Source organism: Physeter macrocephalus, chromosome 8, assembly GCF_002837175.3.
Source record: "Physeter macrocephalus isolate SW-GA chromosome 8, ASM283717v5, whole genome shotgun sequence".
Lineage (NCBI taxonomy): Eukaryota > Metazoa > Chordata > Mammalia > Artiodactyla > Physeteridae > Physeter > Physeter macrocephalus.
This window is the reverse complement of record NC_041221.1, coordinates 144305528-144318386: the sequence shown is the minus strand read 5'-3', so window position 1 is coordinate 144318386 and position 12859 is coordinate 144305528. Positions and strand designations below refer to the sequence as shown.

General features: G+C 46.4%; 1 protein-coding gene across 1 annotated transcript in view; it reads left to right on the top strand.

Moving 5' to 3' along the window:
- The first annotated feature begins 9328 nt into the window (after positions 1-9328).
- Positions 9329-12859, top strand: part of SH3TC2 (SH3 domain and tetratricopeptide repeats 2) — a 62112-nt gene continuing 58581 nt past the window's right edge. The window contains exon 1 of the mRNA XM_028492594.1: positions 9329-9407. Coding sequence (XP_028348395.1) covers positions 9356-9407 — 52 coding nt within the window. The 5' untranslated portion in view covers positions 9329-9355. The remainder of the gene's footprint in view (positions 9408-12859) is intronic.

Genomic DNA, 12859 nt, shown 5'->3' with positions numbered 1-12859 from the left:
ACCTACCTGCCCTGTGAAGCAAATCTCTGGGGTATTATTTGCCAAAATCTGGATGCACAGTAGAATCACGTGGAATGGATCTAAAAGAAGACCTCCAATCACACCGCATCCAGAGATAACGATACGTTGAGGCTGGACAAGATCTAGGCACCTGAATTTTTTTTTTAACATCTTTATTGGAGTCTAATTGCTTTACAATGGTGTGTTAGTTTCTGCTTTAAAACAAAGTGAATCAGCTATACATATACATATATCCCCATATCTCCTCCCTCTTGCGTCTCCCTCCCACCCTCCCTATCCCACCCCTCTAGGTGGTCACAAAGCACCAAGCTGATCTCCCTATGCTATGAGGCTGCTTCCCACTAGCTACCTATTTTACATTTGGTAGTATATATAAGATCATGCTACTCTCTCACTTCGTCCCAGCTTACCCTACGCCTCCCTGTGTCAAGTCCATTCTCTACGTCTGCATCTTTATTCCTGTCCTGCCCCTAGGTTCTTCAGAACCTTTTTTTTTTTTATTTTTAGATTCCATATATATGTGTTAGCACATGGTGTTTGTTTTTCTCTTTCTGACTTCCTTCACTCTGTATGACAGACTCTAGGTCCATCCACCTCACTACAAATAACTCAATTTCGTTTCTTTTTATGGCTGAGTAATATTCCATTGTATATATGTGCCACATCTTTATCCATTCATCTGTCGATGGACACTTAGGATGCTTCCATGTCCTGGCTATTGTAAATAGAGATGCAATGAACATTGTGGTACATGACTCTTTTTGTTTGCAAATATTTTCTCCCATTCTGAGGGTTGTCTTGTTTATGGTTTCCTTTGTTGGGCAAAAGCTTTTAAGTTTCATTAGGTCCATTTGTTTATTTTTGTTTTTATTTCCATTTCTCTAGGAGGTGGGTCAAAAAGGATCTTGCTGTGATTTATGTCATAGAGTGTTCTAAGCATCTGAATTTTGATAAATCTCTACAAGTGAATAGCATATGAGCTGTCTCCTGACTCAGTAGGATGATGTAAGCTTGGGATCCATTAATAGAAGTACAGTAAGTAAAACAAAGGAGGGGACAGTGCCTCGGAGCTATATACAGAATACAAAGCTGTACTGGCCAACTGGATGGAGATCTGGGCACCCCACTTCCAGAGGAACTTGGACAAAGTCTTCACTGGAGCAAGACATGAATGGTGTGGGGACTCAAAACTACATTACATAAGGAAGAGGGGAAAGAACTTAAGGGAAAATGGCTGACTCATCCAATGTCACCCAGTTAAATTTATCAATGAAAACACCAGAAAAAGAAAGATGGAGAGAGACAGACAGACACATTTCCTTTTGCTTTAAAAATATTTACAAGGTCACAAAGCCAAATATCATAATGATGAAAATAGTTGAGCATGAGATTTTGTTTTTTATTCCTTAAGTAAACAGCTTGTAAAATTCCTGTCTGTTGAAAAAGTTAGCCAATGTAGGAGTAAGGACTGAAATGCAGCTAGGGTGGCCCAGGCTGGCTGCCTTTGCCCGAAGTAACCAAAAGGAACCTTTCTGATTTTCTCTGAGGACAGGCAGATCTGGTTTTACTTGGAACTGAAATTTTGTCCCTGTCACAGTTGACAGGCACATTCTGCTCACCTAGGATGTCCCTTCCTCCTCAGAGTCCTGCCAGCTCCAGATGCATGGAGAAAATGCTTAAGACTAGTAGAACAACGCACACGCGCACACATGCGCACGCACACACACACACACACACACGCAAGATCTGCACAAGTGAAAAACATCTATAAACACCTGTATTCTCACAACCACTTTTGAGGGAGAATTTTTTTGTTACCTCCATTTAATTATTATTATTATTGCTATTTACAAAGTTAAAAACATGCCAAAGAGCATACAGCTTGAAAATGGCAGAGCCAGGATTTGATCTTAGGTTGTCTGACCACAAATCTAATGCCCAAGTTGATCGCTGAGACCACAGAGTGGTGGTAACATTTCTGTTAACTTATTGGCCAATAGCTTGTCTTGCCGATTCTTCTGCCCAGAGAAGACAAGCCCCAGGGCTGGGAGGTGCTCAGGTGGGGAAGGGCATGCCCTTCTGTGTATCCATGAAACCGACTGTGCAGTCGGCTCTCAGGTAGACTATCTGAGTAGAGATGTAGCACCTTCAAGAAAAGAAGAGGCTTCCTCTGCTATTAGTCATGGACCTCAGCCCCATTAAGGCCCTTAAACAGGTTGCTGGTCAGGTGGAGGCACTACGTCAGGGGAGGAGGGTGTAAGGCCCTGTCTGTAAGACTACATTCCCAGAAAACAGTGTAGTTATTTTCACGGCATAAGCCCCAGAAGATGATCCGTGGATTAAAAAGTTGCCTCTTCTGGGAGCTATAACCAGCTACAGGCAGTGCTCTCTGAAGACCATCAAGAAACTGTGAGGAGTTTCGGGGCTTTCTCTTACTGGAATATGCCTTCTTACTTCGAAGATGCTGCGGACATTGTGTCTGGCATTCTCCAATTGATATCGTCCTTCTATGATGCTCAGTACGAGAGACCATCCCTCAAGTCAGATCCAGAGTGTTAACAGCTTGAAAGTCACCCTCTCACGATCACCCCTGACACAATGTGCTTACTTATGCCTCTCTCCTCCTCCTTCTCTTCTTCTTCCACCTTCTCTTTGTTCCTATGTTTTGTATTTATTATGACATCACCATGAAACATTCTAGCTGAAAAACTTGCCATAACACAGAAGTACGTAAATAAAAAGACATCATGTTCCTTTTCCCCTACCCCCATTCCATCCCCTCACCGGGCTACAGGAGGCCGGGATGTTGTCTGCCCTGCTCACTGCTGATCCCTCATCCAGCCCAGTGAGGCGCACAGGGAGGGCACTCGATGCGCATCTGTGGAATGAATGAACAAATCGCCATCATCAGGCAATGTGAGCCCTTTCCTATACATCCGAAGTCATATCTACAGTGTGCTTCTGTACGTAAATGGGACCACACTGTATGTGCTATATACAGGTTTCTTCAGTTTTTGCCTCATAGTCTGTCTTAGAGGTCTTCCCTTGACACTCTATCTAGACCTGCTTCATGCGTTTTCACTGCTGACTAAATGCACCATCATTATTTGCCCACTTCCACACTGATGGGCATTTAGGTTCCTTCCATTTCTCACTATTTCCAGCCACGTTGCTGCACAGGCTGTGGGTGCCCAGGTGCCCAGGAAAGACACCTGAGGTGGACTCGCTGGATGGAAGGGCTCCCCCTTGCTCTCCCATTCCCTGAAAACCTGACTTCCTCTTCAAGATAAGCTGGACTGAGGAGAAATTCTCTTCCCTGGGAGTGGTGGGGAGTGTCAGACCTTGGGCCTGTACTTGGCAAACACACACCGCCCCCCATCCTATCCCAGCCTGCTCACTAGGGAACCTAATTTTAAAACGTGAACTGATTAATTTGTCATGTTTTGTGGAAGCACGCTGAACTGAGAGTCCTGAGGTTTGAGGTCTGAGGGAGGCTTTGCCACAAAATTGCCTAAAAGTGTTGAACGAATGACTTAGTCTTTATGGGGCTCGGTTTCTTTATCTTTAACTGGGGTTGGGGAGTGGACACATTACTGTAAGGACACTTTCACTGCTCACCTTCCAGGGTGAGGTGTCGGTTGCCTGCCCTTGACCCCAGGTTGGATGTGGGAGCCAAGAAACAGGAAACTGATGTTTTGGAAAGAGCAGTCAGCAGTCCTGGGTGAGGTCAGAGCTGGCAGCGTGGTGACCTCTGCCCGGGTCAGCAGGTCGGCAGCCAGGCCTCCTCCCTGAGCTGCTGGGCTAGTTCCTCAGCTGACCCCTGGCAAGAGCTCACTTTCACCCCTTGCAGAGGAAAGTCTGGGCATCACCTCGCCCATGGTGTGGTGACCTATCTGCACCTGTGACAGCCGCGTGTCTACACGGCACAGACGCGGATCAGTCCTCCTGGCAGAGCTTCGGGCACTGACCAGAGTGGCGAGGACCAGGGCCCCGCAGTTCCCCTCCTGGGCTCAAGCCCTGACTCTGTTGTGCCCAGTGAGCGGGTGAGCTGGGGTGAGTCACCCAGACTCTTAGTTTGCTGATCTTTAAGAAGGGATGAAGAGTAAATGTGGACTTTTCACAGGAACATGAAAGAGCTCAGTAAGCATTTATTATTATTAACGTCCACAACAAAAACAGCCTTTAAAGTAAGGTGACCAGTAATGTTCAATGAATAAATAAGTGAATGAACCAGAAGTTGAGAGGCTTATATCTCGGCTCCCTCCATCAGTCCTTCGGCTCATTCAAACGGAATGACTTATTCCTAAACTTGTCCCCAGTGCCAACCCTAGCACCTTTGCTAATGGCTTTTCCTCGGTCTGGGATTCTCTTCCCACCTATGTCTGCCTGTCAAAATTCCATCCTTCAAGGCCCCCAGTCACACCTCCTCCATGAAGCTTTCTTTGCTGTTCTCATTAGGACATGCTAACTTTCTCCTTTTGTCTCCAGTATATCTCTGTATACTGATGATTCCAGTAGAGGCCTTTCCCCTAACTCCAGACTTGTGTATCCTACTGCCTGCTCAACATCCTCAAGCAGATGGAGAATAGACTTCTTATACTCAACCTGCTCACCCAACCACTCAGCCAAGCTTGCTCCCCCTGTGGGACGCCCATCTCAGGTCATGGCTACCCTGCTCCTTGTAGGTGCTCAGGCCCAAACATGGGGAGCCATCCTTCACTCCTTCTCTCACAGCCTGCATCTCATTCACAGGCAGTTCTGCCTCTACCTTCAAAATAAGCTGGAATATCGCCACATCTCACTACTTCCACTGCTACCACCCTGGCCCACGCCACCCTTTCCTCTTGCTTGGGTTACTGCAGTAGCCTATGATAGCTCCTCGGATTCTTTTAGATTGTAAATCACATCATTCTTCTGCTCAAAACTCTGCAATGGCTGCCATTTCACTCAGAGTGAAAGCCAACCTCCTTAAAGTGGTCCAGTAAACCCTGCATCTTCAGGATGCTGTTACCTCTCCCCTTGTACTGGATAATCTTCAGTTATCCTCTGGAATCACCTCTCCACCCTTCTCTCCCCTGCTCTGTGCCCCCTGGGAGGCTGGCCTCTACAGGGATCCTCAACTCAGCTCTCTCACCCTTTGGCTTCCAGTTGTGTTCAGTCAATGGAAGATGGGAGGTGAGCGGATGGAGTATTTATTCCTCTGCCCCCTGTGCACATATGGCCTTGGCTAGGCCACAGCTGTGTTCCACTATTAGTAACACAGCTCCTGTCATTAGTCCTGGCCTGCGTCCAGCTCTTGCTAGATTCCAACAGCCATTCTCTTGTCCCTTCAGGCTTCCCTTCAGGATGTTAATGGCTTTTTAGTCTTCCTAACCCTCGGGTGCCTCACCATCCTTGCTGGTTTTCTTTAACCCTGCCCACACTATTGTAAATAGCTTCTTCTTTAAACTCTCTTTAATTACTCCTTTGGGGGTACCCTCTGATTCCTGCCCCGTTTTCACTCTGCTCAAGTTACACCCTCCCTTGCTCTTCCACCAGCATGCCGGCAGGCTCCTGCCTCAGGGCCTTTGCGCTGGCACTTCCCTTTTCCTGGGAGGCTCTTCTCCTGGATGCCCATGATCCCCTCTGCCCCCCATGTCACTCAGTTGTCACCTTCTCAGTGACAACTCTCTCTCCGCCCTTTTGAAAACTGCAGCCTCTCTACTCTGGCAGTTCCATTCCTTTTTTCTGTAACATTTTCCATCTTTTTAACACACTGCATAAGTTACTTATTACTGTTTCTTGTCTTTCTCCCCTCACTAGAATGTAAGCTACACAAGGGAGAGTCTTTTGTCTGTTTTGTTCACTGCTGTATCCTCACAACTTAGATCAATGCCTAGGTATAGCAGATGTTCTATAATTATTTGTTCACTGAATAATGTGATTGAATAAGTGACCCGTTGTTCTCTCTCATGTGGTCTACATTTGTTTCCTTGGGCTGCCCTCACAAAGTATCACAAACTGAGTGGTTAAAACAACAGAAACTTACTGTCTCATAATTCTGGAGGCTAGAAGCCCCAAATCAAGGTATTTGCATGGCTATGCGCCCTCTGAAACCTGCAGAGGAAGGATCCTTGCCTCTTCCTAGCTTCTGGTGGTTGCTGGCAATCCTTGGCATCCCTTGGCTTGCAGCTGCAGAATTCTAATTTCTCTGTTCATTGTCACCTTCTGTGTCTCTATCTCTTCACAGGGTGGGTTTATTTTTTGTTTGTTTTTTTAAATAAGGAAACCAGTCATATTGAATTAGGGGCCTACCCTACTACAGTATGAACTCATCTGAACCTAAATAATTACATCTACGACAATCTGTATTTCCAAGTAAAATCACATTCTGATGTACTGGGGGTTAAGTCTTCAATATATCACTTTGGGGGGCCACAATTCTACCCATAACATGGTCTTTCAGTTCTTCCGCTGAATTGTCATACCCAAGTGCGTGTATTATTATCCCAAATAGATTGTACATTTTACAAGAAAAAAATTCAGTTTTTCATCTAAAGTGGCAAACTGGCTGGTCTTGGGCTGGATTGGGCCTGTAGGCATGTTTATCTGCCCTGAAGTATTGGCTCACACAGTGATTTGAAGATGTTCTGAATCAGTTTGTGAATATTTAAAAATTTGGAAAGTTCACCTGAAAATCTGGGTGTCTGGTTTCCATAACAAATCAGAATGCCTGGTCACACACCAGAGGAACATTGTACCATGTTTATATATATATATATATATATATAAATATACACACACACACACACACACACACACACACATATATATCTTCTACTGGATGTTTCCCTTAGAGAACTTTTACTGATATGCTCTTCATTCAAAAATATCCATTGCTATTACCCTGGTTCAAGCCATCATCATCTCTCTCCTGGTTGTTACAATTGCTGCATACTTGGAATTCCAGCTGCAGCCTATTTTCCAAGGAGCAGCCAGAGACCCTTTACAATCATAAGTCAGTCACATGACTCCTCTATTTAGTGCCCTCCATTGGCTCCCATCTCACACAATGTACAAGCTGAAGCCTTTAGATGGCCTTCAAAGTCCCACACAACCTGGCTTCTTGCTGCCTTCACTGACCTCATCTCTATATCCCGTCCTGCCTCACTAGACTCCGACCACACACTTTTCCTTTAGCTTTCTAGGCAAGTTCCAGCCTTAGTGCCTTTGTACCTGCTGCTCTCTTGTCTGGGAAGCTCTTTGTTCTTGCTAGTTCATCTGAGCTACCCATAAGCAGAAGAGCACTGATTTCCTGCATCTCAAGAGAAGCAATGACTTTTTCCAAAATGAACCATTTATTTCAGATTCACCAAAATGTGTGTCTCAACCAACTGCCTCAGGGTATCATCTCTGACAGATGGCCTGTGGTTCCTTCCATTGGTTGGTCTTGATCATTTACAATTTCTGACCTCTGTTGCTGCACCTGTATAGAAATGGTGTGCAGCCAAGTCAAAGAGAAATGTTAAGTCTGAGCATTCATTATCATGTGCAAATTAGACCATGGTTTCTCTTCACTGATTGCCACATACCTCCCAAAGTTCTGAGTGGCTGCTTTCTAAAGGAACCCTTGCCCTTTTATCCTAGGCCCAAGAAAACATCCTAATTCGTACTTAAAACACTGTGCTTTGGTGAGGGGAAAAGACATGAGACACATTATGGGAAGCGGAAACTTTAAACAGATGTGTGCAAGGAAAACATCCTCCATGGCAGTTCTGTGATCAGAGAGACCCTGTGTCCCTGCATTCCTGGCCCCATCCCAGCCCTCCTCTCCCGGGCCCTCCGTAAGTGCTCAGCTAGCTCCAGAGGGCTCAGCATCAGATCGCCAAATCCTTCCTCATTGTAGTCATGGAAAGAGCCTGAATATTAGAAAAGAGAAGCTCCTGGGCTGTGGAATCAACTAGACCTGGTTCAAGCCCTGAATCTGACAATCATAAATGGTGGGGCCTTGGGCAATTATACTTGCGCTAGCTTTCTCACTTACAAAATAGAGATGATAATGCTAATATTATGGGGCTGTTATGGGATTTAAATGAAATAGTGTATGATAAGTGCCTGACCTATAGCAAACATTCAGTCACTAGGAGTCAAGACAGGTAAACACTGAAATTGAAGCCAGACTTCAGAGACATGGCCCTGTCACCTAGGGCTGAGCTGGGATGTGCAGTGGACACCCCTGATCACTCCAGTGAGACTGACCCCTAGGCTATCCTTCACACTGTCATCCCAGTGCTCCTGCCAGAATATAACCTTGGCCAGGCCACCTCCCTCCTTAAAGTGCTGGTGAGACTAATCGCAAGTTCAGCCTCCAAGCAGCCTGCAAGTCAGGACCCTTGCCTTCCCTAGGCCACACCTCCTCACTCTTTGGACCACTCACCACCGACCTGTGCTTTGGGCATTAAGGAAACAGTAAGTAATTAATAATCCTTGAGCTAGGTAGTTGGATCAGTCACACCTCTAACATTGTTGGCATTCAGCTATATTTTCTCCATCTCCTTTAGGAGATGTCATGGGAGGTTTTCTGAAATTCAGCCACAGTGTATCAACTGCATCCCCCTGCTCTGCTCCTTATCCAAAATGGAAAAGTTTGGTCTAGTGTGACCCGTTTTTTGTGCATACTTGTGGCCTTAACATACCTGGTTCTCCATCCTCTTATCTGTAAGATGCTGGGCTACAGCAGGAGATTTCCTGGATTCCTTCTGACCAAGACTTTGGGAGTCAGGGCTGGGCGTTGGCTTACTGATGCTGCTGGGGGTGAGGTAAGATGCTGCGCCCACAGGTCCAGCTTCACCCAGATAGCCAAGGGAGGTGTTTGCACAGAGAGGATGGGTGGGGAGCCCATTCCCAGTAGCAGGCAAGTTAGTGTGGGCCAAGCCAGTCAGGGAGGGAGCAAGAACAGCAGCAGCCTTGATTCCTCCTCCCCCCGCAGCCCCCCCATCCCATCCACCCCCATAAGAACCAAACTATGTATCTCAATCCTAGAATGTGTGGAATGTGCCACAGCCTGATAGGCATGAAGCAATCTGTAGAGAGGCAGGGAGGAGCTCTGCTCCCCAGTCAGAGGCCTGACAGTGCAAGGACTACGGGTCCTGAGGGCTGGGCTGCCCCTCCCATCCTCCCCGGGCCTGCTGCCACAGCCAGGATATCAAAGACTGCATTGTGCATTGAGCAGGACTTGGTCCCTCATGTGCCAGGGAGGAGGCGGGAGGAGGGACACCGCTGGGAGGCTGTCCCCTCCCAGTGCTCCTCTGGCTGGTGTTCCCAGGGGCCTTGGCCCGGGGAGGATGGTGCACACATGGGTGGCTGCTTCTGCATCCCTTGGGAGCCGAGTCTGTCCTGGGGGCCAGGTGAGTTTCCTGGGGGGCCCAGGCCTGTGGCTTGGCTGAGGTGGTGAGTCCAGTGAAGGCTTAGGGATCTGCTGGGTTGGGGGAGCTACTCTTCTAAAGATGGGGAGATGGTTGTACTTTCTGGCTTCTTCTTCTCCCTTCCTCACTTAGTATTTGTCATTCTGGTTTTGTGAAAAGGGAGTGAAGCCTGGGAAGCATCTACTTTTCCTGAAGAAAGAGGCTTTGAGCTTGCTCTAGGAGGAGAAGAGAATGCTGCTTTTGGCTACCATTCCCAGGGTGTGACTAAGCCCTTCCTTCCTTTCTTCCCAAGATTCCCTAGTTCAGGAAGAAAGCTCAGGCAGTTAGCTCCTCTGGGGCCCAGGAGTGGTCATAAACTTGGCCTAAGCCACTCAACCCTATTTTTGTCAGGGTTAATGTTACTGGAGAAAAACAGGCAGTTTCCTGCCTCCTACCTGTTATAGTGTGATTTTTCTTTCTTTCTTTTTTTTTTTTTGTACGTCAAATTGAGGTCACAGAGTTGTTGCTCTAAGAATTGTCAAGTCATCTGAGACTTGACACAGGGTGACCAACCTTGCCGGTTTCACTGGAACCCAGGGCTTTCCCAGGATGCATTCAGTGCTAAAACCGGGACAGTCCCAGGCAAACTGGGGTTGTTGGTCACCTTAATACAAGCTCCTCGCTTCTTCTCACAGCAAGACCAAGGTGAGGCCCTGTGGTCTCATGTATGGCATTTATCAGGATGAGTGGTAGCTTTGGGGGAGGACTTGCTTGGGAGACAGAAGAACATTACACCAAGAAATCATTCCTAACCCTTGTTAGGATTCTGTATCTTCCTGGAGCACTGCCATGTTTCCTTGGAGGGGGAGCCCAGGAGAACCTCTAGCTAAGGCCTTCTACTTTCTGAGAGATGACTTCCCCCTGTAGTCTTGTGACCTGGGCTCGACAACATGGAAGGCACTAGAGGTTTCTAAAGCGAATCTGAAGCAGCCACGTTCTGCTTCCTCTGCTTGAAGTCTCAGCCTAGGCACCTTGGTACCTCCAGCAGGGAGAGGCTCCCAGACTAAGCCACCCTAGACTTTATAAGCAAGCAAATGCCCTTGGCACAAAGGCATGACCTTCACCTAGGAAACAAATCTGGAAGAAAGCTTCTCCAGATTTCTAAGATGTATATACTTTTCAGACCCTCACCCTAAATCCTGTTGTCATTGCACCCCATGGGAGCAGACATTGAATGGGGGCTGTGGGAACATGAAGGACCACTGGTCTGTAAGGCAGGGACCTGGGTTCTAGATCTGACTCAGTCTACTTCCTCTTAACAGGCATCCTCAGAGTTAATCACCTGGCCTTTGAGGCCAGAATGTCTGGATTTGATCTTAGTTCGATTTGGCTTGAGCAATTTATTTAACCTTTCTGTGTTTCAGTTTCCTCACCTGTAGATTTTATGATATAATTATGCCTTCCTCATAGGGCTGTGGTAGGGATTAAGTCTACATGTGAAACAGTTAAAACAACCTGGCAGGGCTTCCCTGGTGGTGCAGTGGTTGCGCGTCCCCCTGCCGATGCAGGGGAACCGGGTTTGCGCCCTGGTCTGGGAGGATCCCACATGCCGCGGAGCGGCTGGGCCCGTGAGCCATGGCCGCTGAGCCTGCGCGTCCGGAGCCTGTGCTCTGCAACGGGAGAGGCCACAACAGAGGGAGGCCCGCATACCACAAACAAACAAACAAAAAACAACCTGGTACACAGTTAATAAAGCACAATAAATAAAACAAGGCAGATTAATCACATCTCTATGACCCTGGCATGTCATGCTCTCTCTCTAGGCCTCCCTTTTCTCATCTATAAAATGAGGGGGTTAACTCAGCCTGTGAAGGTATCTTAGGGAGCTCTGCTCCTAGTCCCTGACACTCAGCTTCAGCTGGAGCAGCTCTACTCCTGTTTGACATCCTGTTGTTCAACCCAAGATTTCATGTAAAAGAATTCTGCAGCTCAAAACCAACCAACCAACCAACACTGAAGAAAACATCCTCAAAGTTCTTATAATACTATCATTCAATTATATTATTGTTTCACCAGATTTTTGCCATTGAATTGGTTGGCATCCTGGATTCACTTTTTCACCAGGAGTCAGCCTGATATTTATTTCTACTGAGGCTTTTCATGCCATCTCCCCAAACTGTTTTCTGTACTTGTCAGGGGATTTCCCTAGGGAGGATGATATGGTGTTATAGGTCTGAGGCCAGTTGTTGTAAACATCCCCTTCTAGCTTCCCCCTATTTATCCTAGAGAAATGGAACAAAGTATGAGACACATGCTGGAGTGACCTAATAGTGTGTGACTTTGGGCAAGTCTCATATTCTTCGAACCTCAGTTTTCCTGTCTGTAAAATCAATCTAATGATAGTATCTATCACACGGAGCTTTTGTGAAGATTAAATCAGACAATTTATCTCATGGATTTAGCACAGTGTCTGGCTTCTGATAAACCCTCAGTAACTTTGGGCTGTTTTATTGTTAGCTAATAGGGACCACTCCCACATCCCTTCTTCCTATTCCTTACTCCACTGGAGTAGGAGTCTGTGCTCCTGCTTCTTTGGCTGCTTCAGTCATTGTGTCTGTTTCAGTGGGAGTAAACAGTGAGGACCAACAGTCCTCAGGGGTTAGGGAGGCAGGAAAGAAGAAGGTTTGACAGTACTAAGCCCCGGACAGCTGCCCAGCTGGTTTGCCTTGGTGTGACACTATGATAAACATTGTCCCTGACACCCCCCAGGTGTGCTGCATTCTCACACATAGACTCTGCCTGCAGCATCTGTTTCCGTGATGTTTCTTACTTACTCACGTAAATCTCCTGATTGCATGTGGGCAGGGGGTGGGTTTCTAGTAACTGCCATTATTTCTGGCTTCTGGACCCCTGGAAATTCTTCCCACCGTTAAACTACATTTGCTCACTTAGGATCACAGAGCAAGTCATGTCAAGATTTGTTGGTCTAAAAGCTTCTAGCACTGCCCCCTTATCTTTCAACACTATCTTGAAGACATCTGGCAGACTTACACCCTTAAACAGAGGATGTGGGAGAGATACATTTGCCTACATTGATCGCTGTTGTTTGTAACTTTCCTTTCAACCTTTTTGGTAAATATGAATCATCAGTAAAATTATAGGAGATGGGGGGGTGAATGCTGACAATAGTAAACGATGCTTCACATTTGAGCTTTGAAAAATTCATGAGGTGCTTTGAACATACTGATAATAGAGACTATGAGAACAATATGCAAATTTCTACTTTTTGTCATAATTAGCTTCAGAACTTCTTTATTTCTTTCTTTTACTTTTTGAAAAAATAAAAGATTACAGATACAGTTAGGGTCCCCTGGTAGTTCTTCCCAATCTCACTACCTACTCTCCCTCCCCCAAATTAATCACATTCATGAATTCAGTGGTTTTGTGCTTTTATT